General features: G+C 40.6%; 1 protein-coding gene across 2 annotated transcripts in view; it reads left to right on the forward strand.

Moving 5' to 3' along the window:
- Positions 1-22,602, forward strand: part of ARHGAP10 (Rho GTPase activating protein 10) — a 168,459-nt gene that overhangs the window by 122,311 nt on the left and 23,546 nt on the right. Inside the window, exon 20 of one of the 2 annotated variants that reach the window (XM_075288192.1) lies at positions 5,733-5,867. The exons of the other annotated variant lie outside the window; for it this stretch is intronic. Within the exon in view, the coding sequence (XP_075144293.1) occupies positions 5,733-5,867 (135 nt within the window). The remainder of the gene's footprint in view (positions 1-5,732; positions 5,868-22,602) is intronic. 2 annotated transcript variants of the gene reach the window in all.

A 22,602-nucleotide genomic window follows, 5' to 3' on the forward strand; every position in this document is an offset into this window, starting at 1 on the left:
CTTTTTGTAACTGCAGCTCCTTAAAAATTAACTTGCCTGTTTACTGTAAATATAGCATTGTGCTCTTTTGTTCCTTTGTGTATGCTACTTTTGAAAGCTCATATGATATCTTGTTGTAATTCTTGGTAGATAGACTTAATAGTAGTAGTGATATAATCTCATGTGATATACATATTCACATAAAAATAGCAACAAAATGAATCTGATGTGAGTGTAAATGAAATGCTACATTTTATTAAAGGGGATCTACAATTTCCTAGAAGCGTATTCATCTCCAGCGTTTTCCATAGCACATTACTATGTTAAACCTCATGCATCTGTTATGTATGTCGCTTTTGTAGATTTTTGGAGAAAAAAAAACCAGATTTGATGTCTTGTGCAAATTAGGAATTTGGTGAACTGGGGGCAGGCCTTCAGTTCCCTGGGACTCCTCTCTTTCCAGTCAGACCTCTGCCATCCCATGCAGCAAGAGTTGATTCTCCCACTGCTATGACAGCAGTGATCTCAGGGCTGAAGGTTTCTCCCCAGTGCACCAACTGCCTCATTTGCATAAGACTTAAAAGTTGTTTTTCACCAAATTTACAACAATCACATACATAACAAAGGAATATTGTGTACTGTGCTCTGTAGTGTGGTGATAGCAGTTGAGTTTTATTGGGAAAGGTGGTAGACTCCCTTTGAGGTTGGTTCCACATTTGGGTAATTTTAGTCCATTCTTCTGTTCAGTTGTAGGAATAGAAGAATGGACTGATGAGCTGGCAAATTAGGGGGCGTTCACACTACCGTCGGTGTCCGACAGGTAGTGTCCGCTGCTAATGTCCGTTCAAAATCTTGCACGGACATTAGCAGAGGACACTAGCTGTGTCCGTGACATTTTGCATTCATTTAAATGGAGATTGGGTGCGTTGTTTTACAGTCCGTGCCTGTCCTCTTTAGGAACGGACACTTACGGACAGGTACGGAGTGTAAAACAACGCACCCAATCTCCATTTAAATGAATGCAAAATGTCACGGACACAGCTAGTACCCTCTGCTAATGTCCGTGCAAGATTTTGAACGGACATTAGCAGCGGACCCTACCTGTCAGACACCGACGGTAGTGTGAACGCTCGCTTAATGTTTATAGAAACGGTTATTACTGCATATTAACATGTCCCTGATCACACAACAAACAAGAAACTACTCATTTGTCATTTATTGTATGCAGCATTAACATTACTTGCTGGTTTGCAGCACATCTACCAGTGTAAATATAAGATGAACTGCCAACAAATGCAATATATGGAAAGAATATCCATTCCTATACAAACAATGATTGCCCCATGAACCAACGAGCACTGAAGAGCATGCTATATTGTTGACCAACACCAGTTAACAAACAGAAAATCTGGTCTATGTAAAAAGAACTTTAGACATTGTCCATTTAAATTAGAGGTAGCCCAATTTTGCTTTTGTGCACATTAGTAGGACCAAGATACACATCCAATATGAATGTCAACTTAAAGGGATACTGCGTTCACTCAGGTTAAGTTAAAAATTACAAATTTATTGTTCCCACAAAGGTATAAAACACTACGCATTTTCGGATCCTCAGCCCCTTTATCAAGTGTGGAGATGCTAAAATGTTCAAGCTCATAGTTTTTATTTTTAATGCAGCTGCAGATTTCTGTCCTAAGCTACAAGGAAACCGTATAAGGGCAGACAAGATTGACCAGCAATCCGTCATGAATCCTTTGTTTCTTTGTCCTACTGTTTTTTTTTTTTTTCAATTAATTTGAAAAGGAACATATCTTACTTTTATACGAGTGTCCCATTCCAGCACTGTCATAGTTATCAATGCTTGCTGGACTGGAAGAGGTGATGGTGCTGTAACAGAACAAATTTGAAAGGCAATTTCATGTTTGTTTTCCTACTTTTTCACCATGTTTTGGCTTTATTCATTTTTTTTCTTTCCATTTAGTTGGACATCTCCTTTTGGAGCACAACACTTATGTAATTGCATTATGGGGCAGGAAAAGGTGAAGTATAAGGTGCCCTTTGCGAATAATACAAAGGGCACTTCTCACTTAGATTTTTGTTCTTTCAGAGAAAAAGGTTTTGTTTTTTATCAGTGAAATTTGTTGTGTAACCAAGGTTGACTTGCCTGGTTGAGTGATGCTTTGTAAACTCCGTAGAGCACTGGAACCACCAGCGTCTAATGATTTTTGCACAAGGAAAATCTTTCCTCCTTTTCTAAACTGCTGTACTTTTATTATTTTACTGGAATAAGCATCTTGTCTGCAGGCAGTGGAGTGTCTGGAAATAAGAAATATTGGGTATAGGATTTTATTTGGAAAATACTGAGCAGCCATTGGTGTAATACTAGAAGCTGATATGTTCAGCAGGCAAAATGTAGAGGGCAGAATTTTTAAACAATTACAGATCATGCAGTTACCAGGTATAGGAAGAAAGGCATCCGTTGAGAGCAAAAAGTTTTTTTTCTTTAAAGGAGGATCTTTCAGCACCTCCACCAATGTTTCTTTTCACCCTCCAGTAGGCACCCCTCTACTGATTCCAGCACAGCTGAAATGTCTTCTCTAGCCCCCACTTTTCCCAAGCAGTCATTAAAGTTACTGTACCTGATATATATAACTGTGAATATACAATGACCTCTGCACTCCAGTTTGAAGTGAAGCATGTTATTTTTTTATTTTCACAATGTAACAATCCATACAATGTGTAAAATTTTAACGTCTCGGTCCTCCCACACCTTTGGCTGAAAAAAAAAAAATCTCGTCTCATTTCAGTTTGGAGTGCGGAGGTGATTGTATACTTATGGAATGAGTTTCTTCTCCAGCACCTGTACTTATAGGAGTTCTATATTACCAGACACACTGATATGCTAACTAGACTTTATATTTTCAAGTGGGTGGTGTCAGGCAGGGGCACGTATCTCAGAGCTCTTATACTATCTGACTCTCATTGGAGCACTGAGTCCCACTTCCTTGCTTGCACCTGTCTGCCACCATATACTTGACCTTAGAGAGTATAGTTTGGCATATCAATCAAACTAGCTGCACTGATTGCTCGGGAGAGAGCTAGAGAAAAGATTTCCAGCTGTGCCAGAACCAGTGTAGACAAGCCTATCAAAGGATGAACAAGATTCTGGGTTGTGCAGATAGTGAAAGGATCTCTTTAACATGGCAAAATAGGTAGTAACATTAGGTAAATTGGCTTCCTATAAAACAACTGATTCTCTTGAGGGGTTAAGTGCCTCAACTACCCTACTCCACAACACTCCCTGTGCTTTGAGTCCCTTGGTGAGAAAAGTGTATTACAAAGGTTTGTCGTGACTTATCATTAACAGAGATGACCTTCATTACTTTTGCATTCACTATTGTCTTATGGAAAGAAAATACAGTGGTCAGTAAACTAACCAATGCTTTGATCTTTCTACATAGTTGATTTTTCTTGCTGAAAATAATGCGAAGACCTAACTATCTATAACAATCAATAAGACTATATGTACAGACAGCAGGCATTTAAAGTGCACCTTGCCTGCTACAAGCAGAATATTATAGAGATAGATATTGAGGTTTGTGGTCTATAGGTTCATATAATTTGACAGGATTTACAGTACTGATATAATACTGACTGGACTCCTAGAAGAGACAACAAGAGTCCTGATTACTCCTCTTTTACCTCTGATACTCTGTTACAAGTAGAGCTTCCAATTGCTGTGTGTGGATGAGGTAACCCAGATTTTCTCCCAAGGAGTCTGGCCAAGATCTGCAAGCACATCTGCAAACACATTTTTTTCTTAGTAACACGTTGGAATAGCCTTAAGAAAGGCTATTCGTCTCCTACCTTTCATTGTCTTCCCCGCGCCGCCGTTCCAAAGGAATCCCGGTTCTTGTCTGTATGCAAATTAGTTCTCTCGCAGCACTGGGGGCGGGCCCCAGCACTCAAACAACACTGGGGGCATCCCCAATGCTGCGGGAGAACTTTCTCCAGCGCCGCCTCCATCTTCATCAGGAACGTCCTCTTCATCATCTTCTTCCAGCGCAGGTTTCAGACTTCTAGGCCTCGGGCAAAGCAGTTCCCAGGCCACGAGAAAAAGGCTGCTTAGAATACTGGGTAAGCGGCCATTTTCTCGTGGCCTGTGGGCATGCGTAGTGTGCTCTGCCTGCGGCGTAGAAGTTATAAGCCACCACCAGAAGAAGATGAAGAGGACGTTCCTGACGAAGATGGAGGCAGCATTGGAGAGAGTTCTCTGGCAGCATTGGGGACGCCTCCAGTGCTGTTTGAGCGCTGGGGCCCGCCCCCAGTGCTGCGAGAGAGTTAATTTGCATACCGACAAGAACCAGGATTCCTACGGAATGGTGGTGCGGAGAAGACAACGAAAGGTAGGAGACGAATAGCCTTTCTTAAGGCTATTCCGACGTGTTACTAAGAAAAAAATGTGTTTGTATGGTGGGATCCCTTTACCTTTTGCTTGTAGGTCCTTCTCCAAATCATTGTCCCAACATTGGACCCAAACACGAGATCCTCTGATTGCTCTTACAGCATACTGTAATATACTGCTACTGTAATACATTACTGTTCTAAGTGCCCAGTAGTCTTTTTTGCCTCACTGCATTGTGATAGTACCTTGGCAAGCATTAACTATCTCCTTTCAGCAATCTATTACATTACAGGACAGGAAAGAGCTAAATATAGAAAGTAACATGAAAAAGTTTACAAGAAAACCAAACAAATATAAGGAACATAAAGATTAGATTTCAACAGTAGTTACATTTCTGATTTGCACTTTCCCTTTAAGATAAAATGAACACAGTAAAAGGTCAGTGCTGAGCTGCTTTCCTTGTCCAATGATTAGAAGTACCGTATATACTCGAGTATAAGCCGAATTTTTCAGCCCAGTTTTTGTGCTGAAAAAGCCCCCCTCGGCTTATACTCGAGTCAGCAAAAAAAAAAAAAAAAAAATTTTTTTTTTTTTTTTTTTTTTTAGGAGGGTGGGTCTATGACCAGCCACAATATTAATGTATATAATCTCCCATAAAATAGTGCAAAAAAAAATTAAAAAAAATGTTCTAAATTGCTCCTTTCCCTAGAATACATAGAAAAGTAAAAAATGACTGTGAGACACATACATATTAGGTATCCCTGTGTCTGAAAGTGCCCGGTCTACTGAATATAGGGGATCTGCAGTGCTCCTGTTCCATCAAGAAGGGGTTAATAGGAGCACTGCAGATACCCTATGTTCAGCCAGGCTGAATTCCAAGTGGGGGAAAAAAAGGAAGGGAAGGGACAAACACAACCAAAACACCCCCTCCCCTTCCTCAGCACCTACTGCACCCAAAAACCCCGACCATTTTAATTTTTGAAAATTTCCAGTAGCTGCTGCATTTTCCCCCCTAGGCTTATACTCGAGTCAATAAGTTTTCCCAGTTTTTTGTGGTAAAATTAGGGGGGTCGGCTTATATTCGGGTCGGCTTATACTCGAGTATATACGGTATGTATGATGGGTAGGGTATTGTTCTTTCAGGTGTGGAGCGTCATCAATTTAAGCAATATACCTTCAGTCTGATATACTAGAAGAGTCATAGTACACTGATACATTTTTTTTTTTTTATTTCATTCATACTCCTTCCTAATATTTTCCATGTCTGAAACATAAACCTGATACCTAAAAATAATAAAAATTTCCTCAAGTCCCTGTTTCAGTTTTTGATTTACACTATCCCTTTCAGGGGTGGATCATTGGGAAGACCCCGCCCTTCAGTGTTTTAAACCTGATGACCTGCAATTTGAAGACGATAATACTGAGCTTAAAATTGTAAATGAAGGCCGTCCCTATCATTCAGCACCGTGGTGTACTATCTCAGGTAAAGATAGGAGACAGACTTTTTATAGAATAGGAATATATAGCAGTTAATAGATTTAATAAATAAGATACGCTAAGCCAATTACTAGTGAATTTATTATCCTGAATGACCAAGAAAGAAGTAAATGAAAGAACCAGGAAGTTTAGTTAATACACAGTCCAGTCATATTAATGTGACCACCGCCTACTTTTGACGTCAACGTTAAATAACCAATTTCAGAAGGCACGTGTCATCAGCCATCTGGGTGCACTCATCATTGTGGAAGGCACGATGGATGAACATAAGCATGTATCTATCCTTGCGGACCATGTTCACCCCTACATGCGAATTGTTTTTCCTCAGGATGATGGCATCTACCAGCAGGACAATGCGACGTGTCATAAAGCCCGCAGTGTACGTGCATGGTTCGAGGAGCACCAGGATGAGTTTACCGTACTCCTTTGGCCAGCAAATTCCTCAGACTTGAACCCAATTGAAAATCTGTGGGACCACCTCGATTGGGTTGTTCGCGCCATGGATGCTCAACCGCATAAGCTAGCGCAGCTGGACACAGCACTGGAGTCGGCATGGCTCAACATCCCAGTGAACATCATCACAACATCCCCTCTCTTCCTGCACGTCTCGCAGCGGTCCGCTCTGCTAAAGGTGGTTATTCTGGATTTTGACAGGTGGTCACATTAATGAGTCGGGACTGTGTATATACTATAGTTGCCAATCTTCTCTTTGTTCTAAGTTTGGTGCTATTGTATACTTATGGTACCATAGGTAATGAATTGTTTTGACACTTCCTATATAGAATAATTATAGTTTTCTTTGCTGTGGATGTTACTGGAGTAGCTACAAATGTTTTTCTGGTTGAATTTACAGTTTACTTTTGTAGTTTCTATTTTACATTTCCTCCTAAACCACTAACACAGAAAGTGACTTTTCGCCCACGGTGGGTTTTGTCAAGGGTACAGTGATGGTTTTACTAATGAAGCTTGCACTGTACAAATGAAAATACTTCATTATACATCTTTTCATCATATTTCTAACCTTTACAATGAATGAAATGCAAGATATACACTAATAAGCAGTCACTCTAATAAGAGTAATACTACGCCATATTATGTGTGCTTGTATTCATTTTATTGTTTTTTTTAGCTTGATGGCATACATAGTGCCTCCAGTTTAGGTTCTGGTAACAATATAGTACGAGTTCTTGCTCTTCATTAGACTAACGCTTCAATAATGTAATATATCATATGAAGAAAGCTCTCTATTACCTGCAGTTCTAAAACAGCATTGTAACCCCTAAAGAGGCACAAAAACACCTAATAAAGCATAGGATGTCACATCCCTTCTTATGCAGGAGTTCTAATACATTTATATATTGAATTAAAAAATGACTTGAATTGTTTGTTTACAGTGTCCAATTATTTTTTGTAGAATTGTGTTAAGTTGTAGCTTTTCTTTTTTATATCGTATACTGTTGAAAGGACCCTGCCTAGAGAAGAATGTCTTTCTGATGTAAGGTTAGACATGTAAACCAACTGCAGTGAGTGCTTTGGTATTCTGTAAATGATTCTTTCTTTAAATAAGCTTGGCTATGGTGTATGCTTTGTGCTTATAGATGTGTATTTGATGAATTTACCGCATGTAGTTTCTTTGCCAATTACGGTTATAGTGAACTAGATTCTAAAATTCTTTTCAAATTGGTTGTTTGAATTGGGAAGATGGAAAGAAATCTAATCCAAAGTGCATAAAAGTACTGTATTTCACACACACACATTTTCTATTTAACTCTAATCTGTGTTAGCGTTGTACTCAACTTTATGCTGTTATTGACTTGGATTTCTCAGATATAGAATAGGAGCAACAGATTAAGTGCAATCTGCAGTTACTCCTATTTCCTTGAATTGCCTTTGTTCACTCTTATTACAGCTCTTACATAGTGGTGATTGATCTGCCGTCTTCTAGGCTCACGAAGAATTGTTTTGCCTTATACAGTATTGAGTGCTTGTCAGTATCTCAGTGTCGGCCATGATATATAAAACAAAATTGCTGCTAAATGTACTTGTTTTTCATGTTCTCTTCCGGAGGGGATCGAAATACTTTTTTTAAGAGCTAATATAAGATACAAATGACATGCAAAAAGTAAATATCATCATGTGGATGATGATATGCGATCTACCTTGGATGCAGCTATAGCCGTATCCCATTCCTGGCTGCCATTGTTTTAGTTCTATATAAGAACTGAGTAATTTCACCTGCATGTCCTCATAGTATGTGCGATAATAGCATAATTTCTAGATTGTAATGATATGCAGGTGAAAGTAAGTGATAAACCAGCGGCCAAGGACGGGATGCTGCTATACCCACATCCCAGGTACATAATATGTCATCATTCTCATACACTGTGTAAATACCAATCCTATTATTAGCTAAAGGAACATGACAGGTCTTGTAAAGTCTTAAAGGAGCTGCAGCAGGATCCCAAATATTAAAAGGTCAATAAGCCCAGCACCCTCTAGCTGACCAGCAGCCAAAGATGGAACTGATCAGCAGGAGATTAAAGGATTTGTCTAGGATTCTAATACTGGTGACCTAACATTAGGTTAACCACTAGTCAGCTGTTGGAAGGGGCCATAGCATTCAGGTGAATGCTCTGACCTTTTCATTGGTTACCAGTTACAGAGCTGTAGCAATTGTGCATGGTGGTAATACAGCTTGCCGCGGTTCTGTTCCAAGTGAATGAGACAGAGCTATATGTATTACCAGGCACAGCCACTACAGACGGTATGGCAATGAAGCGGCCGATCCTGTCAAAATTGGGGGAAATACACGTATAGTGATCGGGTATTGATGGCCAGGTTTAATTCACTTATAATGCAAAAATTTAATCCTAAGCATTGCATTGCTCATGTGAGTGCCAACATCTGGGCAGTAGGGATACTGTAAGTTGCCCCCCCCCCCCCCCCCCCACCTGACCAATCTGATTTTGATGACCTATCTATAGAACGGTTTGTGTCAGAATCATACAATAAATATTGCAGATTCCCAAACAGTGGGGAAACTGAAGGGATGCCATAATACATTTAAAGGGATAATACATGTGCCTAGCTAGACTATATTTGCTGCAGTGGTTAACCTAATGCAGTGAGAGTCTGACTGCTATTGTTCTCTGACAGAAATTTCAGACTGTAAAAATTGTAATGGATCGAAATAAAATAAATTAGAAAGTTTCAGAACTTTCCTCTAAACATTGCTCATGTTTTACCTACATAAAACTGCATGACCCATTTAATAAAATGATATCTTGCTAAGCTCAGCAACATCCCATATTGCAGCATAGTAGAATGGATAGATCTGCTATAAGAGAAACAGCAGCTTTTGTTTGGCTAAATAAAGGTTGAAATACCGACAACAAAATTGAATCGTTTTTTCCCTTTTCTGCTTCCTTCATCTGCTGTTTGTTTAATGCAGTTTGTGTCCTGAGAGCAGAGCTTGTGTTAATAAAGTGAGGAAAATTATGGAGATTAAAATTTGGTGCACTTGTTCATAAATAATGTATGTCATTACATGAATCTCCCCCAGTAGTATATTTCATTGTATAGATAAGGCAGGAGCAAGACCATAGACTGCAAATCAAAACTATGAACAAAGGTCGGACAGCTCTGGAATAGCTGTATCGTAGTATGGAGCATGAGGTTGGCATGGCTGTTCGGTTCCAAACCTTGCTTTTAAATTCATTTAATACACAATATGTGGACAAAAGAATTGGGACACATCTCTTGATCATCGAATTCAGATGTCTTTCAGTCCCATTGTCCCAGGTGTATCCAGCATCTTGCCATTCAGTCTGACTGTACAAACATTTGTCAAAGAATAGCTTGGTCTAAAGTCAGTTCATGTAATCTCTTCCCGCCTAGATATTACTCAGTCGCCTGTGAGGGGTATTATTGAGAAGTACAAGCTTTTAGGAACCACAGCAACTTGTAAAAGTGACAGAGCAGGGTCACGAAGTGCTGAGGCACAAAGTTCTCAACATTGGGGGAGATTTATGAAGACTGATGCATAAATTTGTACAAAATCCCAATTTGCACAAAAAAACCTTAACATTTTATGCCTTGTACGCTAGAAAACTGGCAGATATACATCCTACTAATATTATAAAGGTGAAAGCCTAGAAAGCCTGCTGTCCCGCACCACCTGCGGCCTACAGAGTTTGCAGGTCAGTTGGGGATCTAGCGCTCAGCCACACTATGTCTGCGTTCGCACACAGTCATTCCGCAGCAGGACACTGCATGTCACGCCAGTGGAGTTAGGGTATTTTACGGAGGAGGGCTTTGGTAAATGCCAGAAAAGTGTAACCTGCTTGACTGCATTGTTACAAATCTAAAGTTAGGTGGAAAAGGAATAATGCCATTCTATTGGTCAGTGAAAATAATTTTTTTTTTTTTTCATTTTCTGTTGTGCTTTTTATTACCATAATTCTTTGTAACATATTTCCAAAATATAGCAAAACTTGCCATGTTGGACCCTCGCAGGGACACCCAAAAACTGAGAATAATCCCGCAGAATTATTGAAATACCCATTAAAAAGAATGGGGATGTAGCCCAGATAGAAATAGTGTGGAGAAAGAAAGCAAAGGAAAGTTTGAGAGAGAGAGAAAAATTAGTGTGACAAAAATAGTGAAAGACTTGACGAAAAGGGAAAAGAAAAAAGAAAGCTGGGCTGTCGGATCTTCCATTCAGTGAATATTTTCCACTTTCTGTATCCATAATATGAATGTAGGGAGCTCCAGACTGAAGTTGAATAAAACAGTTTGACTACTCCTATAAAGTCTATGAGGACCAAGTAATTTATGTATTAATAGAGAGGATAAAGCCTGATCCCTGATTTGATTTTTCTTGTATGGAAGGCATTTGTGTTATAGGCAGAATATCAGCTCCTATTCAGGTTAGTAAGATTGAATGGTTTGTTTATGACCCTGAGCTGTTTAAAGGACTGCACCCTTAACAGACTGACATCAAGTTCTATAGACGGAGCAGTCTTTGTGCAAATATTCCAAGGATGCTGCTAGATGATTGTTTGCTGGCAATACTCCCTCAACCCTCCAACACAGTGGTGTGGAAACAATATCCACTGCTGAGGAAATGTTTCTCACTAGATTACTGTTTCCAAGTTCTTACAAGTTAATATAATGCCTTTTTCCCTTTATACAATCAATTATGCAGTTCAATGCATAGAAACCCTGCAACAGAATTATTCCAGATAAGTGGCAGTACTTACCAATAGAAACACTGTCCATCTTTTATGCTGTACAGTACAGTATAGCAAGTAGATTGCTTTAGAAGGAGCCGTTTAGTGAATGCATTTGTTCTGTATGACTTTTGTTTAAATGCTTACTTTGGTTATAAAGTGTCCCCATTTGCTCCCTGGTAGAACATAATAGGGGAGATTTATCATGAGGGGAGTTTTTAAAGTCCGTGTTGCCGGAGTTGGCATAATTTGCACCAAATTTTTCAAATGTATCACAATGTGTGATAAATTTGACACATCTGTTTTATTTATTTTATAAATTATGAGTCTGGAGCCCAAAATGGTAAACTAGGTTTCTTCTTTCATGAGGTACTGTTATGGTTCCCATCTACTTACTATGACATTTTAGATGCTATATAATCCCTCCCTGTCTGGGAGTGGTTTGCATAGGAAATGACATTTCACAGCCCATGTGACCACTCCTTCACTGAACAGCTTGCCCTCTTTAGACCCGGAGCACAGCATGGAGGGGCTGGCTGTTCGGTAAAGGAGAACTCACATGTGCTGTGATATTCTGTTTATTATGCAAAGCACACTCAGGGAATGAAGGATTGCATGGCATATGAAACATCACAGAAAGGGGAACAAGGACACAGTACTGTTGCTGAAAAATCAGAAACTTTACCTAATTGCAGCAATTTTTGCTACTTTTTAAAAAGTCGAACTATCTGGAGTACAGCCAGCTAGAGAAGTTTACCGCACCCGCCTTCCCACCCATTATTAAAGTGAAATGTGATGTAAAAAGTTAATTTTTTTATTTTGTGTGTTTTATTTATTTTTATAACACCAGAATTCTGGAGTGCAAGGCTTGATAATGTCTCCCCTTACTCCTGAAAATTCATTTGATCGAGTCGCTTTATCATCTTTCAGTTGTACATCTTTTCTAGTAAATATTTGTTCACCTATCATCTGTCTATCGATGCGTATAGATGAATTGGTACATTCATCTGTAGATATGTGCAAATATAAAGGCGTGCTTTATAAGAGAGCGATTACACATGTGGGTTTGCTCACTCACTAGGTATTTATTGTATTGTGGATGCTTTAAGATGTGTGAAAAGAAAAGCCCAGTCACACTGTTATACAGAATCAGTATAAAAAAGCAGTATGAATGACATGAACAAACGCATATGCAAGATTCTAATGGAACTTTCCATCTTTTGACATGTAAAATATCTGTTCTTTAAAGTGGAACTCCAACATCTATCACAGTTACTGATAGACAGAATGAAGATCACAGAACAGAGTATTGGAGTAGCTATAAACTCTGGAATCATAGTTTATCTATTAAAGAGGTTTTCCCATGAACATAAGCACATTTTAATTTGTGGACAATTAAAAGTTAACTTTTTTGCAAATGTAATTAATTTAAACATTTTGCATAGTTTTAAACTTTGTATTGATGTATTCATCAATACAGAAACTTACAATGGTTTGGCACTTAAGAAAGAAACCTAGCCTTGATGTTCTTATTGTGGACAGGTTATCAGGCAGGGGGCATTACATGTATGAGAAGATAATGGACACAATAAGGAAATCATGGCTGGGTTTCTTTCGAGTGCCAGACAGTAGAAGGCCTAAAAGCCTGCATTTATGGTCGTAGTCGTTGGACAAAAGATTGTTACTACTATGATGGTTAGCAAAAATCTTTAAAGCAATGGAAAAAATGTATTTATTTATATTTGTAAAAAATAGAGATGAGCGAGTAGTATTTGAATAGTTAAATATTGAGGTCTACTCGAGTTGAATTTTCGAATATTTCACTACTCACTCATCTCTACTGTATACGTTTTTTTCAATGCCTACGTTGTCCTAGTTCCTGTCCCACCTCCCCTGCATAGTTATTTTTGTAAAAAAAAAAAAAAATGCGCCAGGGAAGATGGGAGTTAAATCGAATTTTTACTGCGTTTACCACATGGTATTCGACCGAGTATGAGTATTTTGAATACCATAGTATTTGATCGAATACCTACACGATTGAATACTACTCACTCATCTCTAGTAAAAAAAAAAAAAAAAAAAAAGTTTAAAGTGAACTTGTAACTATGAAAATGCAGTGTAAACTGCAGGCAGTATGTTATAGAGCAGGAGGAGCTGAATAAATATGGAGTTTTGTGTGATAAGACATGACATAACTTACCAACTATTTAGCTGTTCTTTTCATGCTTACAAGGAGTTGTGAAGTCCAGTGGGTGGTTCTATCAGTGACTGACAGCTGTGTCTGTATACACTGTCGTAGAGGAGAGGCTGTCAATCACCATAAGGGCTGCCCAATGGACTCAATTACACCTTCAAAGCAGAGATGATAATGCAAGTTATACTGAATGATTTCCCACAAAACTAGATCTCATTTTTCTCAGCTTCTCTTGCCCTATGATATGATGCCTATAGTTACACTGTGTATTTTCGTGGTGACAGGTTCTCTTTAACATTTAATTGTATAGAAATTGAAATCTGGTTATGTTCATGGAAATAACTCTTTATTTTCTGTTGTAAATGTGGAGTATAGCTTATATTGTGCACACAGGCTATTTCTCGATTACCTAAATTAGCTCATTCATTCATTCATCAGCTTAATCCTTACATGTAAGCAGGCTTTGCACTATGGCTGATTCTGCTGTTTGACAAATGGGCATACTACTACATTGCGGTCCTGCATGCTACTTCCCATTGGGGAAAATTATCCTTTAATCACACTTTTCATTTCCTTTCCTATTTTACAGTACATGATCTCATTTCTTTTATCCTTAAGGCCTAAACTAATGTAATAACCGGCTGAGAGTTGTCTTAGGAGCATGTACTACTTGGAAAGGTTGCACACAACACTATTCATCTGATTTATAAGCTTGATACTCATAAACATGGCAATAGTCCTGTACTTCTTTTTATTATTAGCGCTGTTATCTGAGACAAACATTAAAGTGTATTCTTACATAATATATTATGCTATTGCACTTAGTAAGTTCTCTTGCTTATTGTTAACTTAATTATCCCCAGTGATTTGTAGTAAGACAGCAGGGCAGCCATACCTTCCAGCTTTTCGACACGCTACAAATCAATTTGCAACTAGTGGACCTTCCAGTTGTCAACTATATGACTGGTATAAATGCAGATTTGTATTTAGCTTATGGCCACCAGTTGTTGCACTAAACTTTAATAGTGCTGTTGAATTCTGCTAGTAGTGATTCTTTTTGTAAAACAGTCTGTTGAGTAACGCAGTACCTATGTATAAGGGCATACACAAATAATATAAGTTAACTGGAAGTGAAATATCAGTCTATAGAGTATATATAGTATATGTGCTTGTGAAAATAAGTGATGAGTTGATTCTCTTTTATCAAAATTGTCTTACCAAGAAAATGTCTTTGCCAATTTTCACCAGTAAGAGTTCAACTTTCAAATATCTGGAAATGTGGGCTGTGGTCAATATGGGCAGACCGGACAGACTGTGATGAGCCATCCAGTAGTATGTGTAGGGAGTAGTCTAACTATCATTACCATTGGGCTCAGAAATTACACTTTTCAACAGTGTGGTCACTAATACAGAAAGCCATAGAGAACTGGGGTGAAGGAGATATGAGAAAATACAGTAGTCAAGCAAAAGCGAAGAGGCAGGGAGAGCGCTGGTCCAAGATAAAATCCTTTACCAATTAAGACAAACACGACGCGTTTTGGGACTGTGTCCCTTTCTCAAGTGTTTGAGAAAACACAGGGGAGTAAATACAAAAATGGTTATTAATTAGTAAAGAGATTTTTTTTCGTGGCTCACTAAACAATTGAATGCTATTTTCCAATAATTGCCCTGTGTAATATGCCCCTGATCTGCCTGCAAATAATTTCTCCATTTAAATATGCTGATAAATATGCCTTCACCAGTACCATGCCAGACATAGTGTAAAATCTGGCATTTGTATTAGAAATGCATTGCTCAAACGTGACAATTTCAACATGACTGACCAATCTTCTTTTGTATATGGGGGACCTTCCAGTAGCAAAAGTCAGAAGTGAGGATTGGGCAGTTGGATTATAAGTATTATTGAGGAGGTAAGTTGCTACCACATTGCTTAATCATTGAATTCATGTCTTTTATTCAGCACCTAGCCATCCAGTCTGCCTATACAAACATTTCTGAAAGAATGGGTCATTCTAAACAGGTTATTGAAATCCAGCATGGTACTCTATGAGGATGCCGCAGTTGCAACAAGTCAGTTTATGAAATTTCCTCTCCTAGATAGTCCATGAATATCTGTGAGTGGTATTATTGAAAAGTGGAAACCTGTAGGAACCACAGCAACCCATCCATATTGTTATATAACACACAAAGTTGGAGAGTGGGGTCACCAAGTGGTGAGGTGCTGATTCAATGATTGCAGTGCTTGGAGCTTCATGGCATGGGTTTCTATGGATGAACAGCTGCATGAAAGAAATTGTATGCATCCATCTCTGTGGGAACAGTTTGTGGAAGGCCCTTTTCTTTCCAGCATTTGAGTGTCCAAGTACACAGAAAAATGTCCATAAAGGCAACGTTGGATTAGTTTGGAATGTAATAACTTGACTGGCCAATACATAGTCTTGATCTCGCCTTCGGGGTGATATAGAATGGAGATTGTGAGCCAGGCCTTCTTATCCAATTTCACAAACGTTCTTCGGAATGAATGGGGAAAAACTCAATTTATCCATCTTTGTAACATTATTACTGTAGAAATTTAGATAACAACCTTACACAATACAGTTTAGAGGTAGTAGAGAGTATACAGTTAATGTACATGGAAATATTACATAAAGTTGGCCTTGCTTTAGCAATGTATTGACAACTATACCCATCATTGTATTGAATGTATGGTTGTTTGATTTTTTTTTTTTTCCTTTGAAATAAAAAGAAAAGTTAATTAATAATCCATCAATTAATTCAGACTTTAAGGCAATGCTGCTGTTTCTTGCATCATGCCAGAGATTCTGCTGAAAACTCCTTGTGGAATATAAGAGAGCAGAGCTTTCTTCATGGTATTTTTCCACCTGGCAGCTCTATGTGAAATATGATTGGATTGAACATATTTTTCCCAGCTGTTCTCATGGAATTATGTCAGCCAGGTATTAGATTTCTGGCGCTGGAACTGTATTTACAAGTGAAAGAAATGAAGAAACAAGAAAAAGTAAATCATCCACATGAAGTCTCTGGAGAGACCTGTGCAGGAAGTGTTTCAATAAAATTGAGTATTGCTAAGAGGAAGTTTGTGACCTAAATCTATTAATGACTATATGGCGTTTAGAGACTGGACATCACCATTTAATACGAAAACCTCCAGTTACTTGCGAATATAGAATACAGCAACTTGACAAGTTTCTGCAATAGTTTTCCAAGTTGTAAAGGTTTTATGTCCCAAATGGAATGTACTTGGCTGAATGCTACAGAAACTGTCAATCCCAGTGAATGCCAGTTCGTTCATAGCTCCCAGGGTTTCACATCATCACAGAGGGAATTTATCTAAACACTCTCAATTTGCTCTCATTTATAGACCCTACCAGTCAGATCTCTGGCGTGATTAATTAGGGCATACAGTAAGTAATTTATACAGAGGAACAGGCGCATTACAGCTGTCATTAGAGGGTAGACGTTCTACTCCTTTATAGGGACGTCGGAGCTCTAGGAGAAAGCAGGGCGCTGGTGAAGTCATCTGAATGTCATGAAAAAGTTTACAGTCTCTGGCAAGATGGGAGGTGGTTGTAATTCCTTTAGATCAAACCTGACGAGATTGTCAAAGAAAAAGTACAAAAGTACAATTTTAGCAATGCAAAATGATTTGAGTTATTCAACAGTAGGTGTCATTGGAAAAAGTGAAATCCCTATAGACACCACACACGCAAGGGTTGTAAGCTACCGGCTGCCGACTCTCAGACCATGGAGACGCTGGTGAGGTCTTTTAGTTTTTAACCTTAGGCAAACTTTTTTTTTTTTTTTTTTAGTATGTTGTCATATTCGGTGTGTATAAGAAATAATCTCAAATTTATGAATTTTAAAATTCATAAAATGTTCAATGTAGAAACTAAGCCTGCTCAGTAGTGAAAATCGGAGACCCCTAATTACTACCAAAATATCAATCTTAGTTTGGAGGTTTTTAGTGTTAGAATTTTAGCATTTCTCAAATGTTTCAAAACTTTTTAGATTGTTTGAAAATATAAAGGGCAGAATATTTGGTTGTATTAATTTAATGTTATAACCTAGAAACCTTAATTACTGGTACCAGTTGCTTGATTTGTTGATTTGCTCTTTAGTAGAGATGAGCGAACAGTGTTCTATCGAACACATGTTCGATCGGATATCAGGGTGTTCGCCATGTTCGAATCGAATCGAACACCACGTGGTAAAGTGCGCCAAAATTCGATTCCCCTCCCACCTTCCCTGGCGCCTTTTTTGCACCAATAACAGCGCAGGGGAGGTGGGACAGGAACTACGACACTGGGGGCATTGAAAAAAATTGGAAAAAGTCATTGGCTGCCGAAATCAGGTGACCTCCATTTTAGACGAATAGTGGATTTCAAATCCGGGTCATATGAGAATGTGAACTTTGTGACTATGAGACAGGGATAGCTGTACAGGCAGGGATAGCTAGGGATAACCTTTATTTAGGGGGGAATGTTATTAAAAATAACTTTTTGGGGCTCTATCGGGTGTGTAATTGTGATTTTTGTGAGATAAACTTTTTCCCATAGGGATGCATTGGCCAGCGCTGATTGGCCGAATTCCGTACTCTGGCCAATCAGTGCTGGCCAATGCATTCTATTAGCTTGATGAAGCAGAGTGTGCACAAGGGTTCAAGCGCACCCTCGGCTCTGATGTAGCAGAGCCGAGGCTGCACAAGGGTTCAAGCGCACCCTCGGCTCTGATGTAGGAGAGCCGAGGGTGCACTTGAACCCTTGTGCACCCTCAGCTCTGCTACATCAGAGCCGAGGGTGCGCTTGAACCCTTGTGCACACTCTGCTTCATCAAGCTAATAGAATGCATTGGCCAGCGCTGATTGGCCAATGTATTCTATTAGCCTGATGAAGTAGAGCTGAATGTGTGTGCTAAGCACACACATTCAGCTCTACTTCATCGGGCTAATAGAATGCATTGGCCAGCGCTGATTGGCCAGAGTACGGAACTCGACCAATCAGCGCTGGCTCTGCTGGAGGAGGCGGAGTCTAAGATCGCTCCACACCAGTCTCCATTCAGGTCCGACCTTAGACTCCGCCTCCTCCGGCAGAGCCAGCGCTGATTGGCCGAAGGCTGGCCAATGCATTCCTATGCGAAAGCAGAGACTTAGCAGTGCTGAGTCAGTTTTGCTCAACTACACATCTGATGCACACTCGGCACTGCTACATCAGATGTAGCAATCTGATGTAGCAGAGCCGAGGGTGCACTAGAACCCCTGTGCAAACTCAGTTCACGCTAATAGAATGCATTGGCCAGCGCTGATTGGCCAATGCATTCTATTAGCCCGATGAAGTAGAGCTGAATGTGTGTGCTAAGCACACACATTCAGCACTGCTTCATCACGCCAATACAATGCATTAGCCAGTGCTGATTGGCCAGAGTACGGAATTCGGCCAATCAGCGCTGGCTCTGCTGGAGGAGGCGGAGTCTAAGGTCGGACCTGAATGGAGACTGGTGTGGAGCGATCTTAGACTCCGCCTCCTCCAGCAGAGCCAGCGCTGATTGGTCGAGTTCCGTACTCTGGCCAATCAGCGCTGGCCAATGCATTCTATTAGCCCGATGAAGTAGAGCTGAATGTGTGTGCTTAGCACACACATTCAGCTCTACTTCATCAGGCTAATAGAATACATTGGCCAATCAGCGCTGGCCAATGCATTCTATTAGCTTGATGAAGCAGAGTGTGCACAAGGGTTCAAGCGCACCCTCGGCTCTGATGTAGCAGAGCCGAGGCTGCACAAGGGTTCAAGCGCACCCTCGGCTCTGATGTAGGAGAGCCGAGGGTGCACTTGAACCCTTGTGCAGCCTCGGCTCTGCTACATCAGAGCCGAGGGTGCGCTTGAACCCTTGTGCACACTCTGCTTCATCAAGCTAATAGAATGCATTGGCCAGCACTGATTGGCCAGAGTACGGAATTCGGCCAATCAGCGCTGGCCAATGCATTCTATTAGCCCGATGAAGTAGAGCTGAATGTGTGTGCTAAGCACACACATTCAGCACTGCTTCATCACGCCAATACAATGCATTAGCCAGTGCTGATTGGCCAGAGTACGGAATTCGGCCAATCAGCGCTGGCTCTGCTGGAGGAGGCGGAGTCTAAGATCGCTCCACACCAGTCTCCATTCAGGTCCGACCTTAGACTCCGCCTCCTCCAGCAGAGCCAGCGCTGATTGGCCGAATTCCGTACTCTGGCCAATCAGCACTGGCTAATGCATTGTATTGGCTTGATGAAGCAGTGCTGAATGTGTGTGCTTAGCACACACATTCAGCTCTACTTCATCGGGCTAATAGAATGCATTGGCCAATCAGCGCTGGCCAATGCATTCTATTAGCGTGAACTGAGTTTGCACAGGGGTTCTAGTGCACCCTCGGCTCTGCTACATCAGATTGCTACATCTGATGTAGCAGTGCCGAGTGTGCATCAGATGTGTAGTTGAGCAAAACTGACTCAGCACTGCTAAGTCTGCATTCGCATAGGAATGCATTGGCCAGCCTTCGGCCAATCAGCGCTGGCTCTGCCGGAGGAGGCGGAGTCTAAGGTCGGACCTGAATGGAGACTGGTGTGGAGCGATCTTAGACTCCGCCTCCTCCAGCAGAGCCAGCGCTGATTGGCCGAATTCCGTACTCTGGCCAATCAGCACTGGCTAATGCATTGTATTGGCTTGATGAAGCAGTGCTGAATGTGTGTGCTTAGCACACACATTCAGCTCTACTTCATCGGGCTAATAGAATGCATTGGCCAGCGCTGATTGGCCGAATTCCGTACTCTGGCCAATCAGCACTGGCTAATGCATTGTATTGGCTTGATGAAGCAGTGCTGAATGTGTGTGCTTAGCACACACATTCAGCTCTACTTCATCGGGCTAATAGAATGCATTGGCCAATCAGCGCTGGCCAATGCATTCTATTAGCGTGAACTGAGTTTGCACAGGGGTTCTAGTGCACCCTCGGCTCTGCTACATCTGATTGCTACATCTGATGTAGCAGTGCCGAGTGTGCATCAGATGTGTAGTTGAGCAAAACTGACTCAGCACTGCTAAGTCTGCATTCGCATAGGAATGCATTGGCCAGCCTTCGGCCAATCAGCGCTGGCTCTGCCGGAGGAGGCGGAGTCTAAGGTCGGACCTGAATGGAGACTGGTGTGGAGCGATCTTAGACTCCGCCTCCTCCAGCAGAGCCAGCGCTGATTGGCCGAATTCCGTACTCTGGCCAATCAGCACTGGCTAATGCATTGTATTGGCTTGATGAAGCAGTGCTGAATGTGTGTGCTTAGCACACACATTCAGCTCTACTTCATCGGGCTAATAGAATGCATTGGCCAGCGCTGATTGGCCGAATTCCGTACTCTGGCCAATCAGCACTGGCTAATGCATTGTATTGGCGTGATGAAGCAGTGCTGAATGTGTGTGCTTAGCACACACATTCAGCTCTACTTCATCGGGCTAATAGAATGCATTGGCCAATCAGCGCTGGCCAATGCATTCTATTAGCGTGAACTGAGTTTGCACAGGGGTTCTAGTGCACCCTCGGCTCTGCTACATCAGATTGCTACATCTGATGTAGCAGTGCCGAGTGTGCATCAGATGTGTAGTTGAGCAAAACTGACTCAGCACTGCTAAGTCTGCATTCGCATAGGAATGCATTGGCCAGCCTTCGGCCAATCAGCGCTGGCTCTGCCGGAGGAGGCGGAGTCTAAGGTCGGACCTGAATGGAGACTGGTGTGGAGCTATCTTAGACTCCGCCTCCTCCAGCAGAGCCAGCGCTGATTGGTCGAGTTCCGTACTCTGGCCAATCAGCACTGGCCAATGCATTTCTATGGGGAAAAGTTAGCTTGCGAAAATCGCAAACTGACAGGGATTTCCATGAAATAAAGTGACTTTTATGCCCCCAGACATGCTTCCCCTGCTGTCCCAGTGTCATTCCAGAGGTGTTGGCATCATTTCCTGGGGTGTCATAGTGGACTTGGTGACCCTCCAGACACGAATTTGGGTTTCCCCCTTAACGAGTTTATGTTCCCCATAGACTATAATGGGGTTCGAAACCCATTCGAACACTCGAACAGTGAGCGGCTGTTCGAATCGAATTTCGAACCTCGAACATTTTAGTGTTCGCTCATCTCTACTCTTTAGGTTTTATTATAAATTGCCATGTTTTATACAATACTTGGAACCTCCAGCATTACTAAAATTTAGGATTGATTCAGTCCTTCTATTCTACTAGGTGGGAAATTTACTTGGGGAAAAATATATAGTCTGACTTTTTTTTTCCTCCCCAAAATACAGTACTTTTTTTTTTTTTTTTCCATTTTGACGATGAGTTTTGAATAACAGAGTAAGTATGAATAATACCAATGCCTAAATCTGCCTATAGTAAACATGACCTCTTTATAGATTATTGAATAGAGTTCTCTCCCTAAAGACATTAATGGTTGCCATTTTTTTTTCTGCTGATCAGCTTGGGTGACTGAGGTTTTATCCCTACCACTCAGACATTGATACCATCACTTTTTAAGAGCAAGGATACAGGCATATGTATGTGTTTGAACTGCCACACTGTCTGCCAGAGAAAGACCCCTAGGTGTGTCCCTTATGGCCCAGGATAACTGCATTTTTCCTCTTTGCCCTCCTTTCACGCTATCCATTTTGCCAACTATAAAACATCGGACATGGTATAGCTTAGTGTATTTCCATGTGTCCTCTGTGTCTGATCCGTGTGACATCCACAGATGCAAAAAAGAGGATTTTGTCTTGTTTATTTTTCAGCATCACTTGCCAATGAATTTGTGAAAAATGGACCGCACAAGGATATCATGCAATGTCCATGTGCAGTCCATTTTTTTCCCCCATGGACCCATAGTGTTGCATTCCTAACCCATGTAGTAAAAAAATAAAAAGCAAATGCTATGATTTTCCTCCCTGGGATTCTAATCTATGGGGAAAAAAGTAGACATGTAAATGGCTCCATGGACTATAATGTAATAATATAATACAGACAGAAAAATTGTTAGCGTAATAGGGTCCTTATACAGTATTTTAAAATTACATTTATTCGGTATATTATGAACATGTGCGCTGTGTGGTTTGCTTGCCCAGTTTTTGGGGACCTGAAATTAACAATCTTCTAAATTTTTTATTTGGAAACTGCTCTACTTTCATTTCTGTATCATTTGGAAGTTTTCAGTATGATTAATGAAGCCCTGGCACAAATGGACTTTTTTCCCCTCTGTTGCAGAAAATGAA

This window comes from Leptodactylus fuscus, chromosome 1 (genome assembly GCF_031893055.1).
Source record: "Leptodactylus fuscus isolate aLepFus1 chromosome 1, aLepFus1.hap2, whole genome shotgun sequence".
Classification (NCBI taxonomy): Eukaryota; Metazoa; Chordata; class Amphibia; order Anura; family Leptodactylidae; genus Leptodactylus; species Leptodactylus fuscus.